Consider the following 17361-nt stretch of genomic DNA (forward strand, 5'->3'; position numbering starts at 1 on the left):
CTATTCCCTTCACGACGTCTCTGAAGGCAGCCAAACCTCCCTTTTCCACCCAGCCGGGTCTTCGCGGGAGCGTTTCCCTGCCGCGGCTGCCTCTCCTCTGGCACAGGAGGGATTTCGAGCCCTGGCCTTGGTGGGAGGCAGGCGGACCACAGCAGGTGAGAATGTGGCTCTGCCGAGACAGCTGGGCACGCAGGGTCCCCACGCTGCTCGCAGCCAGGCCCTGTGTTCAGCCCGGGGCATCTCTCTGCTTTTTGTAGGCACCCACATGGTTATGAGGAGTGCCCACCATGAGACCTCACAGAAATGGCTCAATGCTTTAAAACACTGCTGTGGTGGGAAAGCAGAAGAAAACCAGTCCAGGCATCTCTTCGTGTGAAATTACAGTCTGTTCCAGTTGCAGCATCACACTGGCTTGCACGTAGACAATAACTCCAGCTTGCCGCGGCCAGAGACTGTGCGAGCCCTTCCCTGCCTTGCTCACTCATGCCCCAGTCCACAGTGTTTTGTTGGTTCTGGGTGTAATTCAGACACAACCGTATCAGTGCTTTGTACATTTTTATTTACCGTTTTATTAATACATGACAAAGCAACTTTAGAACAGATTTCAAAATTTTAACAATTTATAGCAAATTTTACATTGCATTACATTTTAATCCGGTGCACAGCCTTGTAACTAGTTACAGATCAGGAAGTGATGGGTATCTGTCTCTGGGGAAAAGGCCAAAACCCAGTCCCCGTGGCTGACTGCTGCCGCCAATTGTCACATTTAGGAGAGCTAAGGAACCGAGTAGGATCAGGCCTTTATGCTGGCATCATGAAATTTGCCTTCTCTTGCTTTGCAGCTGGGAACACGCAATTATGAATCCTGAAAGGAAGCGCTGCAATTATCTGTGTGGTTTCTGTGAAATAAGGTCTTTTGAATATGGAATCAGGGGGAAATTTGAACGCTGGGGCTATTGGTTTTATTTTCATTTAATTTCTAGTGGAACTGATTAAGAATGATCATTACATTTCAGTAGCAAGCAACCAGAGAGTGTATTTCTATTCCTTTCTTTGTACCCCAGAGATTAAGATTCCTAAAAATCTAATGCAAATGAGAACAAAGCAAACATGATTTAGAAGTTCATCACTTAGTCACAAAGCTCAGAGGCAGAGGAGAGGGCTTGATATACTTCCCATAAATGGACATTTCCAACATAAAGATTATACACACAAAATTGACCTTTAAAACTGGCTACTAGCTTTACAGTAAAGTCAATAATGAAATAAATTGTCATAGTATGCTATCCAGTTAATCGTATACATTTTCATTATAGGGACACTTGCCACAAACAGGTCATCCCAAAATTTAAGCAATGTAAACTAAAATAAGCAGAAATTCCCCCATGGTGCTCTTGTAATTTTTTTTTTCCTGTAACACAATTTATTAGAAACAATAACTAAGGTTTTCTGAAGTTGAGTATGGAAATTAGAAAGCTTAACTAGGGAACTATAAAGTAAATTAATTTTTTGACTGGGTGAGACTGATGGAATGGGAAAAAAATATGCACTGAAGAAAGTAAACAAGACTTAAGCTGTTTAATAATTTTAGTTGTAGCAATGGTACATGAAGGAAAGCTGATTTTTTTTTTAGGGAAGAATAGGATATGTGACTGACAGTGTCCCTTTGCAATGGTGTTGGGCTATAAACCAAAGTAATTCATAACCACATGAACACACACATAAACTTGAAACATTGGAGATTAAAAAAAAAAAAAAAAAAGGAAACACATGGTATAAAATGATAAAAAAAATCATGCTAATAAAAGCCAAATGGCAGCAGGAGCAGCAGCAGCAGCTAGAACTGCTGGATAAGGCGCCGGCGCTGTGAGGTCTTCCGCAGCAGTCGTCTGTAGTCATAGGGATTATCTTCGGCTTTGCTCTCTTCCAGGGGTCTTTCTGCAAGCCTCGACCTAGGGATTAAGCACAGAAGTGTTTTAGAAATTAAAGTCAAAACATTTACCTTGGCAAACACTCCTAATCGACTGCTTAACCTCCACCCTTGTGGGGGAAAAATAAAAGGAGAAAGAAAAAAAATCAGCTGACTTTGCTAGGCCTCTTCCTGTGCTGCACAAAACAGGCACCTTGGAACAAACACATTATATGCTAGAAGCAGATGAACACAGAAGAACAACATGTTCTCCTATGAAGGGGACATAATAAAAGGACATAAAAATGTTGAGAGCATGGGGATGCTTTGCAGTAGCATTTGCCTGATGGTTACTGCACCAGATTTTCAGTTGGCTTAAATTTGTTTGCTCTGTATTTAACCTGCCTTTGGAGTTCACTGTAAGCATCCATCTCATTTCATTTTATTTTCAGATGGCAAGATGCATTTTGGATGCCACCTCTGACAGGCTGGACTAGTGCTGTGGCATCAGCTGTTACCATGGAGCAAGATTCAAAATAAAAGACAGTTATTTAAAAAGTAAATTACTCTAAAATAACTACAAAAATTTGTAGTGTTCTAAACTTAAGGTGCCCCCACTACTGGTCCTATACCAATGTCAAAGGTAAACTGCTAAGCACAAAGAACTCAATGCTTCACTTCTTGAAGTAGTTTGGAATGGCTGTACAGTCTTTATATCCTGGTGATCCTATTCAAGAGATACTGAAGTGCAGAAATGTTTATTAATTGCATTCATCTGCCCTCTGAGGTAACTGTAAATTTAGAAGTTACACCTATTTTGTTTCACTATGGCTACTTAGGCTGCAATTAGAACAGGAAACAGTAAAGGATAAGAAATTAGTTTTAGCAAGCTCAGTAGCAAAACTTTTGCTCACCTAAACCAGACCTCAAGGTGACAGATTTGATGTAATTAACCACCTTAGAAATGCAACATTTTCTCATGGTTGTAAACTATATGGTAATTCCCTGATATTATTACTTTTAATTACATGTCTTCACTTTCCTGAAACTAATTTAGATCCTATGTGAAAAAAAAGCCCAAAAATGAAATATGTAAGGTGCACAAAACATTCTACATTCTGAATGTTTTACAAACATTTCCTCTATTATTACAGATGCATTTTCAAATTCAGTGCTCATCTCAGGCTTAGCATTTCCCTTAAGACTTTGACCTAGATAGTTTTTCAAGCTTTTCTTACATTTAGGGACATGCAAGAAGATACAAACATGTTAAGATACACAGATGTGTGTTTGCATATGTAGTGTTTGTTGAGTGCATTGGCAAGAGTGAGAATATGAATTTCCTTAGCCTGGCAGTGGTCACCCTCTATTGAAGTCTATGTGGGAAGAGAGGAGGTTGAGCAAACCCTCCCTTTGGAGTTTTTCTCCCTGCTGTCCACCTTGGTGAGGTGCATGCAGGCTACAGACACCTGTGCTGCTACAGGACAGCAGGAGAAGGAGGCAGTCAAGCTGGAGTCCTACCTGCAGAAAACATGCAGGAAGTCTGGTGCACATCCACTCCATTTAAAACCTAACCAGAAATACAGTTTTCCAGTTCTGCTTCAGTTTAATTTTATTTTAGATCAGAGATGTAGAATGTCTGTCCATACAGCCCTTGTGAAACCAAAAACTGGCAGGTAGGCTGAACAGCAATCAAACTGGAATTTATCCCTCTTGCATGGGGCATAGGTCAGATATTCCCATTTTGAGATGGGAAATTTTAGCTAAATGTTTTGCAAGACAGTTCGGCAAAATTTCATGTCTCAAATGATAGATTTATGTGTAATTTGAAAGTGCATTTCTTTTTATGAATATTTTGAATATGTCAACAGGGATAATATTTATTTTTTCCTATTACTATTTTGTACGAATTACCGCTCAGTAGCTCGTAAAATGGAAGTCCTGCGCTCAATTGGGTATCTCTTCCTTCTTGTGGTAGTACTGCTGTCCTTGGAGCTGGAGTCAGTAGATGAAATTTCTTGGTAGTAGATATCTAAATCTAGCACTTTGCTCAGACTGTCAATAAATAAGAACACTAAGTTAACAGTTTCAATTTTTGATATTGTTTTCAGCATACAAACCCAAGGCAGCCAAATATCATTATTCTGTTTATGTGTTGAGGATCTAAGGAAAAATATATATAGGCACAAAAAATCAGTCTGTGAAGTGTGGCTGCTGTTCAACATAGATATTGAGAATTTTGAAATGCTAAATACTTTTATATATTCATAAAGGAGACATAACTGAAATTTTTTGGGGTTTTCCATTAGACTCAGTGGAGAGGCATTTTTATGGTATAATTAATCTGGTCTATTTTAGATACCTCTTTGAGCAAGAGATTAATAATTTCCCTAAATATGACTAGTTTTTCTCTGAATACAAGAAGACAATGTAAAGCAACTAGTTCAGATATGGGTGTCAATAATGCAGATATCTCTTATTTTGTTAGGTGAATACTATCCAGGGTATTATACATACAGAAAAAAATCAATCCCAACATCCATTTTAGAATGGCTAAGGAAAGAAATAATATCCAAAAAGAAACTGAATAGAGGAGTTCAGAATTCAATCCTCACGTTGTTATAAACCAGAAGTAATTAATTGATTTCACTTGCTATGTTCCACTAATACAGAGTCAGCACATGAGAGAAGATGCAGTCAGGGAACTGGTAAACTAGATTTAAGATGAGTGAAACCTAACTGAGGCAAATGAGAGAAAACACTAGATTTTGGTGTGTTAGGTTTTTTTTCCCCCTAGACTGGAGTCAATAGGCATGACATTTTTTTAGGATCCAAATGACATGAGAAAAAAAGCTGAAAGAGACCAAACATGGGGGATGTGGACATAAGGGCAATCCTTTAAGCTGAGACACAATCGAGTGCAATTTAAACTGTGCTTGAATAAAGCTCAGTGCTGTGAGCATATTTTTATAAATGTGATGTCATGCAACATCCTGTAAGATACATATTTTAGCCACAGAATTTGTATTCTGCAACAGTTTGTATTGAGCTGAGGCCAGTGCAGAGAGCCCATTCATCTGGCAGCTATGAGCAGGCTGCCACAGCAGTGCCACTGAGGGGGCAGCAGGAAAGCCTCAGTATAGAAACACAAATAAAATAAAACTATGATGTATGTCAGGAGCTGCAAACCAGGTCTGCAGCAGACATAAGGATCTAAGATACGGAAGGACAGAATATCAGAATATACCTATTGCTTCTTTCTTTTCTGCAGAGATCCATCAAAATAGGCTAGTTACACTGGGAAGAAAACACTTCTGGTTCAAACTTCTTCTTTAGCTGTTATTCATAGTGATTGTTTTAATTTTTTATTATCTATTTCCAGACACTCATATATTTTTAGGCGAAAATTTTGGCAGTCTTTGTATTTTTGCTGACAAAAAAGAACTGGTTGCCCATTTGCTTTGACTAGAATTTTAAGCACCTTCAGTTATTTTCTGTGTCAGAACTATCTTTGATGTGGACCTTATCTTATTATAATGCCTGTGTTACCATGGTAAAGGACCATGTTTTAGGAAAACTGTTTGTCTCAATTCTATAATGGATTTTAGTCAACGAAAATTGCATTTTAACTTTGTATACATGTCCTCCTGTGAATCACCAAATTACCATTCTTTTTTCAATGCTTTATTCTCCTGGTTGAAGTACAGTTAAAAACTATTCTAGAGTACTGGAGTGACAATAGTGAAATAATGAAAAAAAAAATTACCTTTCTTTTCTTGGTTTCCGTTTTTCATCTTGTATTGATTTCTAAGAAAATAAAAAGTAATTAAAATACTAAAAGGAAAGCTTATGCAAACATTCAATTCATTGGCTTTAGGTAGGAGAGTGTTGTATATTTTTCAGTAAAAGAAATGATAGAAAATGAGCAAATGTCCCAGAAAACCCTCTTTTAAGAACCTTTGAGACTACGAATGAAATTACCATTGTTGCTCCCAACTTTGTTGCCATAGTGTGAAAAAAAAAGCCAAAGTAATGATGATCAGAACAGAAAAAGGAGATCTAAAACTTTCAAATAGCTATAGCTGTTTTAATGCAGTTGACAATACTATCTCACTGAGGCAAATTTACTGTGATGCTATGAGAATTTCCATGAGTAGAAGCAATGCAGTGGGAAGATGCATAATCCTATTCTCATTAATGCCAATGCAGTCTTCACACAAGTTTAGCAGAATAAAATGGACAAAGGCCCCATTTGAAAACAATATATTAGGTGACAAAAGAACCTTTGGGATAAGAGATTTCTAAAAATGTAGAGGAGAGAAGATTTATAGGGAATGTGAATAATTTCTTATCTCTAATAGAGTTCTATCCCTACAGCCAAAACAATGCTATGTTGCAGGACCTAACACATGATACTTCAAAGGCAGTATTTTTTTAGTGCAGATTGTGGTCTTAATTGTGTTTCTTGCAAATGAGTGAAAGCGTATTAGAACTGGGGACTGTAAAGTCACTGAGAATCAGAAATCCTGATGGACTTTGGTATCCAGGCAAATCAACATGGCATATAATTCCAAAATGATAGGCTGATTATAAGAAATATACCCTAAAATAAATTCTAATGCCTTATATAAATAATGGGCTATTGTCAGGCTTAATTTATACCTGCATACCCCTGCAGATCATCTGATATGTAAGGAGATGTGTGAGAATGTAAGGTGTCTAATTAATGTCTATTGCATGATGTAAGAGAAATATCTGATTTCGCAAAAGATAGAGAAGTTTTTTTAAAAATGCACTCATATTGTGTTTCTTCACATTCATATGATCTGGGCTTGATAATAATCTGTGAATGCCTGAAGGTCACAGAGATTTTTAATAAGGTAGAAAATCCGTAATAGCTGGGAAAGCTGACTGCCCTCTAAAGCTGACTACCATCTAAAGTTAGAGCTTAAATACTTACCCAAGGTCTAAGAATTTAACAACTAGTAGGTCTCCTTTCTAAGCTTCAGTGTATAGATACTTAAGTTGGACCTTTCCCTGACCAGTGACCTTCCTGTCAGAGAGACAGGTTTCTTTTTTTCACACCTTCTTGAAAATACAACTCATTGAAGGTAATATTGATTAATACCTTGGAAAGCTGCTGTTAAAAATTGATAAAAAATCTTCTGGCACTACTGCAGTTTTTGTTTGCACTGATGCCATGGCTGTTTTCTGGTACAGAGCTGGCCATGTAACAAATTAGCTCTCAGGAAAATACTATATTCTTGACCTTGTGGTCTTAATTTCCTAAATAGGCATTTACTTCAGAATTGTGCTTCCCAAAAATTTCTGAATACAGATTGTCATGCCTTTCATTTCAGTCCTTTATCTCACCGATTCTGCTTTCACAAAAAAAAATTTATTCTTATGTGCAAATTTATTTTTAAGAATGTGATTTCTTTTCAGAATATCACCGGTCCAAAGCTGTGTTATTTCAAAGTCACAGAATAAAACATAGCTGTGTTTGTCTTTTTTGGTATGCCAGACACAACCATCCCTACAGGCCCTGGTGACACCTTCTGTTGAAAGGAGAAGCTATTGCTACGGTTAGTTTATTAGCTGGGTTCTCACGGGCTGTTAAAATAGGTCACTAAGATTCAGGCACCTCGAGCAAATCAGTTTAATTGCTTTTTTTGTTGGAAGTGCTTTCTGAGCTGCTTTTACATTTTCACTCTTTCTGCTTACCTTCTTGCCTTTTTTCCTATGTTTAAGGGCACTGAAGTCAAGAGGGGAAAGCAGCACTCGGTATCTGAACTTGGACCAAAGGCTATATATAGCGACACTCAAATCCATTAGTCTCCTGAGCTGTTGGTATTTGCCAATGCCTTCATAATCACAATCTGACACATTTGTAAAGGAAGTTACAGTGTGCATACTAATACAACTTATTTTAGTATTTGCTCTCTCTGCAAGATCAAGTACTAATTTACATGCTCAAAATAGCTCAAAACAAACCTGTGCCTCTCCTGGTTCTCTCCTGTGACTTACAAAGAAACGATGGAGACAGGGCACTTGATTTGGGTATTGAAAATGCAAATGCTACTTATGCCCATAATGAAAGTGTGTTTAGGTTCAAAAGTAAATGCTAGTCTGACATAGCTCCCTAGTCTGGGGAGCTCTGTACTTCCATTTCAAGTCTCATTTGAAATTAAAGTTTGTGGCCTGCCTCCTTTCAGCAGGATGCAGGTTTTATGCTGCATTAGAAAAGAATAATGGGAATTGGGCAATTAGAAAGGTAGTTTAGGTGGGAATTATCTGGCAGTTTTAGCCCAGAAAAGCTTCTTAAACTCACATGTATTAGAGTGTAGTAGGTGGAGTCTTCTGGATTATTTAATGTCTTGGGCTTCCGTGGCCTTCTAGGGGGTCTCTGCATTGGGCGAGAGTCTTCTACTTTGGCCACAGCTGTAAAAAAGCAGAACACAGCAATGCTTATTTCTTCACAGAACTGGAGGCCTTTGAAAAAAACCAGGAGAGAATTTCACCAAAAGGAATAAAAAATCCACACAGCCACTTTTACTGCTTTCAGTAATTCAAGTAAGCAACTGGTTTGGACATTTTCATCAGCAGAGAATGGGTTTATCCATTTGAGTCCTGACTGCCCACAGGTACAAATGCCACATAATAATGAATGCCAGGCTGGAACGGCCCAGAGGTCTGCCTGGCACAGGCCTGTTCTTCTGAAAAGGGCTGATGCTCCACATTCAGAAAAGGGCTCTGAAGGGTAATGGCTACTGTGAGGACATTGCCTTGTAATGGGGACCTGTGTGGCATGGGTGATGTTTTTTTTCAGACTCAAGTCAATCTTTAAGGTGCTGAATGAGGGAACTAGCATTAGGTCTCTGTTTCAGAGGTTGTTCTCTACATTATCACAGTGAAGATTTTCCTCCAGGTGTCCTGCTGAGGCTTTTCATTTCAAGCCAAATCATGTGTTGCCACTGGGCAACACAGCATGACCATGTCCATCACATCCTATGTAGTCCATGTTAGTGTACTCAAATTCTGGTCTCTGTTTCTACAAAAAACTTTGGACAAACATGTGAAAAATGCCTTCACTCTAATAGAAATTAAATCAAGATTTTAACAATAATGGAACTACTGTCCCCTGGCAGTCTCCCAATTCAGAGTTAGACACTGACTTGCAGATTACATTGGCTGGCACATAGAGAACTAGAAAAATATCTTGGGTATTTGCTTGTTGAAAATCTATATGCAATTCTGACAGTGCTTGGGTTCATTGCCACAGAGACAACACTGAGTGCAGGATTCCTAATGCCTGGGAGACCACAGAACTGGCCCTGGAGGGACAAGAGACCACAAATGTACAGTCTGGTGAGCCTGGTCTCCTTCCCTTCAGCTACAGGAAATGTTACCAGCAACAGCAATTCCTTCATGATGAAGGAGAAGGGGCATGCACAGCAGCAGAACACCAATGGCAGAGATGGGTCATGGGGTGGTGAAGGAAGTCACAGCACAAACAGAGTGTCTAAGGTATCTTGCATTATCCAGTGAGGTTTGATCTTGTCCTTATCCCATCACAGATATACTAAGGACAGTCCAGGAGAAAAAACATCTCCTCATTCATAAATGAATATGGTGTGAGGTTGGAATGGGGATCTAGATCCCAGTGAATTACTAAAATGTGTTTTGCTGATACAATCAACTTCCACACGAAGTGACTTCAACACCATTTTGTTCCCCTATGACCATCAAAAACCCTTTTACATGACAGAAATAAAAACTCTCCCATGTACAGCAGATATATTTTTAATTAAGGGTAAGGTAGCACAATAATTTAAAATGAGAAATGATCAGTAATACATCAGTGTTGACTCCTGCAAAATTAGCTGTTTAAGTTTTTTGTTAAGTGTGATAAATAAAGGCTTGTAAAGGTCATGGGTATACAGAGAAGCCAGGATGAATAACGTTAATTTAAATTGTATTTGGATAATGATTACATTTATTGTTTTAGTTTCTTATCTGAAATGCAGACTGCTTCTTCTGTAATGAATGAACAAGTATCTTTTTAACATTTTGCACCTAAGAGAACAATGACATTTTTCTAAGCCAGGTTACAGATAATACATGTTAAACAATGAATTTTAGAAATAAATTCATTTCAGTAGCCTGTATTAAATATAAGTGAGATTCCTTGATTTCAATAGGTACAGCAGGCTTGACTGGGCTCTTAATGTGGGTTGTTGCCACCCTGCTGTATTTCAAATGGGCCACCTGGAGTTACCTGACTTTCCATTTGTTTGAGAGAAGAGGCATATCTTCCCTATTTTATTTTTTAACACAACAGGAATCCAAAGTGGAAATACTACCTTAAAAAAATCCCTTCAAATTCATTGCTGTTGAATAGAAACACCTAACTCCCTGTCTGTAGGACATTATAAAATTTTGTCAGAGATCATGACTGCATGAAAATCTGAAAAAAGAAATGAAGCTAATTTGGGGGCTCTAGGAAAATCCCAATGAAAAGGTTCTCATTGTGCCCAAAGATTTTTTACTGTCCCCTAAGAATTCATCACTGTGTATGCTGTTACATTATTTAATTCATCAATGTCAAACAGATAAAGCATTATTCTATTCTAGATTACAATTATTCCAACTGAAATTACTTGTATACTTCTCGTGTGTGTGGTCTGCAAAGAAGATTGCTTTATACATTCAAAAAATACCATTTTGACACTGATAAAGGTTTCAGTAAAAAAGCTTTTAATCTCAGCTCTTGTGTTGTACATATGTGTAAGCCGTGCAAAAGAACTGAGGAGAAAGAAATACCACGTCAGGGCAGGCAAACTTCTAAGCTTGGACTTCCATCATTCCTTTTTAAAACTGAATATAGGACTGAAAATGCATTTCTGAGTTTTGCCTGCAAATTACACAGTAAGGTTTTGCTTTCTTTGTTTCACCAGAAAGTGAAGCTGTGAGTTCCTTTTGCACTTAGATTTGCATGTTCACTGCTACTGAAATTCAGCAGATGTGGTAGTTACTTGCATTGGATAATACAAAGTAAAATTTACTTTTTCATTAGTTTCTGATAAATACAGAAATAATTTACTTAGTAAAATTAAAAGTTGGGGGTGTAAATTAAATACCCAAGTGTGATAAATGGTGAGTTTGATGGACTTGTTTTCCTGATGGCCTGTACCTTTCTGCAGCAGGCAATGAAGCAGAAAGGTGGAGTGAAATGATTCTCTTATTAACAGGGCAATTATGTTGCTTCTGTGTTCCATTACAAAGAAAAGGTTTTTATTGAAGTCCAGTCTCTCCATGGTAAAGTCTCTTGTAGCTTATTTTCCTTTAAGACTTTAAGTATCTTTAGCAAGATCTGGCCACGTGCTTTCTATGCCAAAGGAAAACCAATGTTCCCCCTCTAACAGTCATTTAAATTGATATTTTACAAAACCTGTACAAAAACCATTCCCACAGTAGCTGCTGAAGTGCTTTGGAAGTGCCAGGCTGGCACTACCACCCCTGTCCTACTGGAAGGGTAAATGGAATGCACAAAGCTACATGGAGACTTAAGACTACATCCTAGTTAGTCATCAGCACAGCAGAGCTAAGGACTGGGCTGTGCTGAGGCTCCCATCTCTTCTGCCAGCCCACACCTTGCTGTTGTATTGACCTGAAGAGGTGCTGTCAGTGCTGGGACACACCCCTTAGGAGCACACCCCTTAGGAGAAACTGGAAACTTTGATGTGACACAGACATTCCCGAAAGGTTTATCAGAAGGAAGACAGATGGAATAACAGGTTGAAATTGGGGGATTTTCCTCCTCAGACTTCCCAAGTGTATCAAGTTAGTACTTGGTTAGTCAAAAAAGAAAAAAAAGAAAAAAAAAGGAAAAAAAAGTTAAACCAGTGATGATAAAAAAGTTGAAGTTCTTCTCCATGAGAATAAATGAAATACAGAGTTAAGGGTCAGGAAAGGCATGTGAACAGTGTGGCTGCAAGATAACATTCAAGAAGGTTAAGTAAATCTAAGAAAAAAATCTTTATTCACCTCAGTATCTCAGCTAGCTCATTTAGCACTACCACAAACGTTCCTACCTAAGTTGCACACACACTCAATTCTACAAAAAATTAATACTTTCATATTCAGCACTCACTGAAAGCTCCAAATAGGCTGAAATGTGTGAACAATATGTATGTGTATCCTGAACACGAGCACAAACTGCATGAACTGAGGAGAGCTGCATGTGCTTGAAAAGTTCAAGGATGAGCAAAAAATGTTTGAATAAAGATGAGTCAGTATCAACAGCCCTTTAGGTTGAACTGTCTGTAGTTAGACATTGTATGTAGACATACAATGATAAGCTTGGAAGACAGCAATCTCGAGGAATCAACATCTGTGGAGGCTAATGTAAATTAACTATGACTTACAACAGATTTCATACTGAAGAGTGGAGAAATAGTGGTTACAGCTGTGATAAATATCTAAGGGACCAAAGGTCTCTATTTATTAAGCTACCTGGAGAAACAGACAAAGCCATCTTCACATCATTTAAGTGAAATGTTACATGCTTGGTTTAGAGCTGTTCCACATCTTAGGGAGACAGAAGTATAAAGCCAGGCTCAGAATTAAGCAGGAAGGAAAACAAAAAGAAAAGCAGTAATTGTATAGGTTTTGTAGAGGGAGTTGAGAGTAATCCATAAAAACGGAAATACAGCAACTAGAATTCCAGGACTTGATCATGAGAAGCTAATAGTTATTACTGCTTACAACATTTATGTGCATGCCTTTTTACTGTTCTAATTGTACACAGCATGAGGATGCAACTACTCAAATTTGGGATTTGCACTGAGAAAAGCACTGCTCTTCAACATTCTGGTTAGTAACTTTTAGGTATTTTTAATTCATGGGATGTTTAACACAGCCAGATTTGGAAATTACAGCTGATGGCTGCAAATTCTTAGCAATCTGGAAAAAAACAGAAGGATTACTCTGACACAGACCTAGAAGTAGAAACTACAGGAGACTGAGAACTTTCAGATTGTGTACAGCAGAGGTTGGCAGTGTTCGATCTCTCACACCTAAGTCCCACAGCCCCACTGAGAGAAGCAGTTTCAGTCTCTGGCTGACACTAATGCAGAATGACAGAATAATAAATATTGGAAAAGACCTCTAAGATAAAAAGTCCAGCCTTGACCAGGTAGACCATGGCATGAAGTACCATATCCAGCTGTTTCTTAAGCACCTCCAAGGATGGTGACTCCACCACTTCCCTGGGAAATCCATTCCAATGCTTAGCAACCCTTTCAGTGAAGAAATCCCTCCTGGAGTCCAGCCTGCACCTCCCCTGGCGCAGCTGGAAGCCATGTCCTTTCACCCTGTCTCCAGCTGCCAGGGAGAAGAGCCCAGCCCCCACCTGGCTGCACCCTCCTGTCAGGCAGTTGTAGAGAGCAATAAGGTCACCCCTGAGCCTCCTCTTCTCCAGGCTAAACTCCCTCAGCTGGTCCTTCTTGCACTTGTGCTCCAGACCCTTCACCAGCTTTGTTGCCCTTCTCTGGACTTGCTCCATCACCTCTCATTTCTCCAAGTCTGGTGACTTGGGATTAATGCTTTTTAAGAGAGGATTATTTAATGGAAATGGCTGTATTCCACTTCTACACCCTCCCAGATCCTGTGCTCTGCCATGGATCTGAGCAACTCCCAACACAGACCTTCTACATCCTGGCTGTGTGGTGCCCAAAGGACCACTCCTGTAGCTGAGAGCCAGTATTTTTCTCCAGTATCATGTCTCAGGGTTCCCTGGCTGACTACTCACTTGCAAGGAAGGAAATCTGGCTGGTGAATACTGCTCTTCTCACCCAGTGCTACACATGCTCCCTTTTCCTTGCAAAGCCTGCCCATTAAATTCCTGTAAATAATGCTTTGACAGCCTACAGCAGGAGGAATCCTGGATGAAAACCCTGCTTGTCTTATTGCCTCATTTAGTTGAAAATGTCCTCAGCTGCATCGGGGTTCCTCATACCATGTCAATTTCATTCTAAATATAGAAAATTCTCTTCCTGAGATTTTGTACTTGAACTGTCATTTAATAAGTAGAGGGATGAGCACTATGATTCATCTGGAAAAAAAAAAGAAAAAAAATTCCTCCCATAATGATCGAATTGCCCTCACTTCAGGCTTTGATCTCAAAAAACTTGACAGCAGCCATTTGTGCATCTGTTCTGACACCACAGCAACCTAAGGCTCACTAGCAGTCCAAGGGTGCAGTTCTGGGGTGCAGCCATTACATTTGGCTGAAAGCATGTAAGAAGTAAATATAACCTACTCAGAGATTCTAGCCACGGGGAATTTCGTTTTTTCCAGGAACCTTGTGCAGATTGCTTTCTGCATTTTATAAAAATGAAGAAACTCATTTAAGAACAACTTAACCTTGTGGATTTAAGATTAAATTAATCTTTTGCTCAGATGTTCTTTGAACTGCAAGCATTGCACTTTTGTTGAAAACAAACAAACCATTTAAAAAATGTGAACATTTGTCACAGTATGCCATCAGCTGTCCCCTCAGTTCCTCCCCTTCTATGGGTAGCAGATGTAGTAAAATATTGTATCAGAGGAAGTGGTAAATTGTGTTACTGCACAATGGCCACCTACTCCCAGACAAAGGCAGCCAAGCTCTCCTATCTAGCTATAAAATACAATTCACGTGCAATTCATTCTGGAAAACAACATATATAACTAGTGAAGCTGATGAAAAAGTGTAAATAAATGTAAATGACTGATGTAATTACAAATAGGTAAATACCACATGATTTAAAGAACTCCTAAAGCTCAACAATCCCTGCTTTCATAACAGTAGGACAGGAAAATCAGCCACAGAGGGAAAGCTGCAGTAAAAGCATATCCTTCTGTAAATGAGTGTGTATAAATCCTACTGTAACACATAATGTAGGCAGGTAGACAGGAGACAGGAGGGTTCCTCCCTGTTAATAAGGCAGTGGATCACCTCATCTACCTGCTTCATTTAGCATCACCATCTGCAGGACCTTGCCTCAAATCTTTGGGGGTTTTGTAGATATTTTACTATATTGCATAGAGGAAGAAAATATGATATCCAGAATGTTGGTAACTCCTATGTTTCAGACAGTACAACTTAAATGAACTGAACACAGGCATATTGTTACTTAAATATTCTCTGCATCTAGTTAGATCATGTTTGCTATAATAAACATCTATTTAAGACAATGCAGCTTTGTGATCAACCCAGTTTCCAGCTGGCTTAGAGGCAAACTGTGGATTTATTGTCTTCACTATCGTGTGCACTGGTCATAGCTAGAAAAGAAACAGTTTGACTGTCATGTGAATTACGCTCAAGTGTAGAAAAAGAAAGTTCACATTCCACACCAAGAAAGGTTTTTCAGAGGACAGGTTAGCACACTTTACCCTTGGAAAGCTTCTGCACTGTGATACCGCATGGTTTTACAGCAGCGTGGCATTTTCAGTGATAAAGGGAAGAGAAGTGGCTGGCTGGTCACCCCTTTAGGCAGGGCTGGATGCACAGGTGACAAGCCCTGGCACGCTTTTATCTCCTGTAAAGCTACTTAAATGAATAGCAGTGTGAAGGGTAGACTTCACTGCATTTTGTGCATGGTAGGAACATACTGGTACATTTTCACTTGGTTCACTCATGCAAGTGATGAGATTTTTAACTGATAAAACAAGGACTTGTATATTCCCTTTCCCTCTCTCTCTCTCTCTCTCTATCTATCTATCTATCTCTTTTCTCTAGCTTCTGTTGGAAAACGTGTTAGAACCAAGAGGTATTTTCCTAAGCGTACATTTTTAATTTCTCAGGTTTATCTTGTCAAAAAAACAGCAGTATTTAGTAAAGAACTCAATATAAGACCATTAATGATAATCACAAACCTTGCTCTGTCTTTAATAAAGGTCATGACCCTTAGTTTTCCATTTCCCATTTCTTTTCTCTTGCAGACTTTGGTCTTGGAAACAGGCTGAACTACACAGATTACCTACCAGCAGCTGCTTTGCACTTAAGAGGTGTAAACACCAAGCCCTCATTTTAGCAGCTGGCCCATTTGAGAGGACTCCAAAGCAGGACTGAAGTACTTTTAAGACCTTTTCAATGTAGTCATGGGAAAAGAAAGAAGTTTCGTCACACATGACAACTGAATCCACAATGTTATAATGAAAATAGCACAACTAGCTCTGGGCAGTGAGAAACAGTCCCAGATCTTATCCCAGCTCTTCCCCAGAGGCAGTGCAGTGAGCTCACACAAGCCCTGCCACACAAATGGAGACACAGCAGTTATCTGCCTCATCTTCCCTCAAGTTCTTCCACATCTGCAGCCCAGGACATGAACTGAGAAAATTCCTTGTTACATCTATTCCAACAGAAGAGATCTCAGCAGCTCAGTCAGGTCTTTGGGGTCCTTTTGGTGGAGCTCAGGTCTTAATGATCTGCTTGCTAAGAATCCCATGTCCTCTATTCTCCCAGTACTCTTCCCCACTGCTACCCATGCTGCTCCAAGCATGTTTGCATTTTGGGAACCTTCACTGCCCATGTTAACCAGAATATAAATAACTCTGGAGTGTATTTCTAGAGATCACACCCTCTTAAATGTGTGAGTTAAATGGATGCTGAATATTAATAAAACTTTACATGCAATTACAATACATGCAATACATGCAACATACCCACCAACATGGGTAGGAGTTACAGGTTTTGAACAACCTCAGTTGTATCTGTGGATAGTTAAAAATTCACTCAGCATATATATCATAAACTTTAGTAAATGGTTTTACATATTTACACAAAAACCTGTTGTGTTTTGAAAGCATAGTCCCATAGCATACCAGTAGCACACACAGTTGAGAGACAACTGAGTTAACAAGAGCCAATATGGAATTTTACCAAATAAAAGTATTCCTAGAAATTGTGTATCTAAATTCATTCAGCAATCCCAAGCAGCACTGAAAACAAAGACCAAAAAAAAAAAAAAAAAGGGTAAATACATAAATCTCAACGAGGTCTGGGTATTTATCTGGAAACTGTGTTCCAGACACGTATTGATACGGGGCTTAGTACAAAAATACACAGCCAGAGTAATATGAGAAGCTGGAATTAACTCATCTACTTGTTCCCTGACATGACCGGGGTAGCTTCTTGTCAGTCCTGTTTACAAATGAAAATTCTGCCAACAGTAAGGTTAAACATTACCTGACTGACAAACATGAGAAGAAAGCCGGCCATTAGCTTGCTTATCTTTGGACATCATCACAGGTCTCAGCTGATGGGACAATATCATTTCATTCAGTTTTTGCTGCAATGCTAAGTAATCTTCAGATAATTTTGATATCTGAAAAATATATTTTTACATTATTATAGAAATAAGTATACAGGTTCCAAGGTAATCAAAGGTAAAATAGTGGACTAGAGA

The 17361-nt window shown here is 38.9% G+C and overlaps 1 protein-coding gene across 1 annotated transcript in view; it reads right to left on the minus strand.

The window, feature by feature from the left end:
• Positions 1-1638: 1638 nt before the first annotated feature.
• The window catches only part of MYO3A (myosin IIIA), a 104493-nt gene continuing 88770 nt past the window's right edge, over positions 1639-17361 (minus strand). Inside the window, exons 31-35 of the mRNA XM_059869732.1 lie at positions 17142-17280; positions 8241-8350; positions 5676-5716; positions 3824-3964; positions 1639-1952 (exon numbers count right to left, since the gene is read on the minus strand). Of these exons, the coding sequence (XP_059725715.1) occupies positions 1838-1952; positions 3824-3964; positions 5676-5716; positions 8241-8350; positions 17142-17280 (546 nt within the window). The 3' untranslated portion in view covers positions 1639-1837. The remainder of the gene's footprint in view (positions 1953-3823; positions 3965-5675; positions 5717-8240; positions 8351-17141; positions 17281-17361) is intronic.

This window comes from Haemorhous mexicanus, chromosome 1 (assembly GCF_027477595.1).
Source record: "Haemorhous mexicanus isolate bHaeMex1 chromosome 1, bHaeMex1.pri, whole genome shotgun sequence".
NCBI lineage: Eukaryota > Metazoa > Chordata > Aves > Passeriformes > Fringillidae > Haemorhous > Haemorhous mexicanus.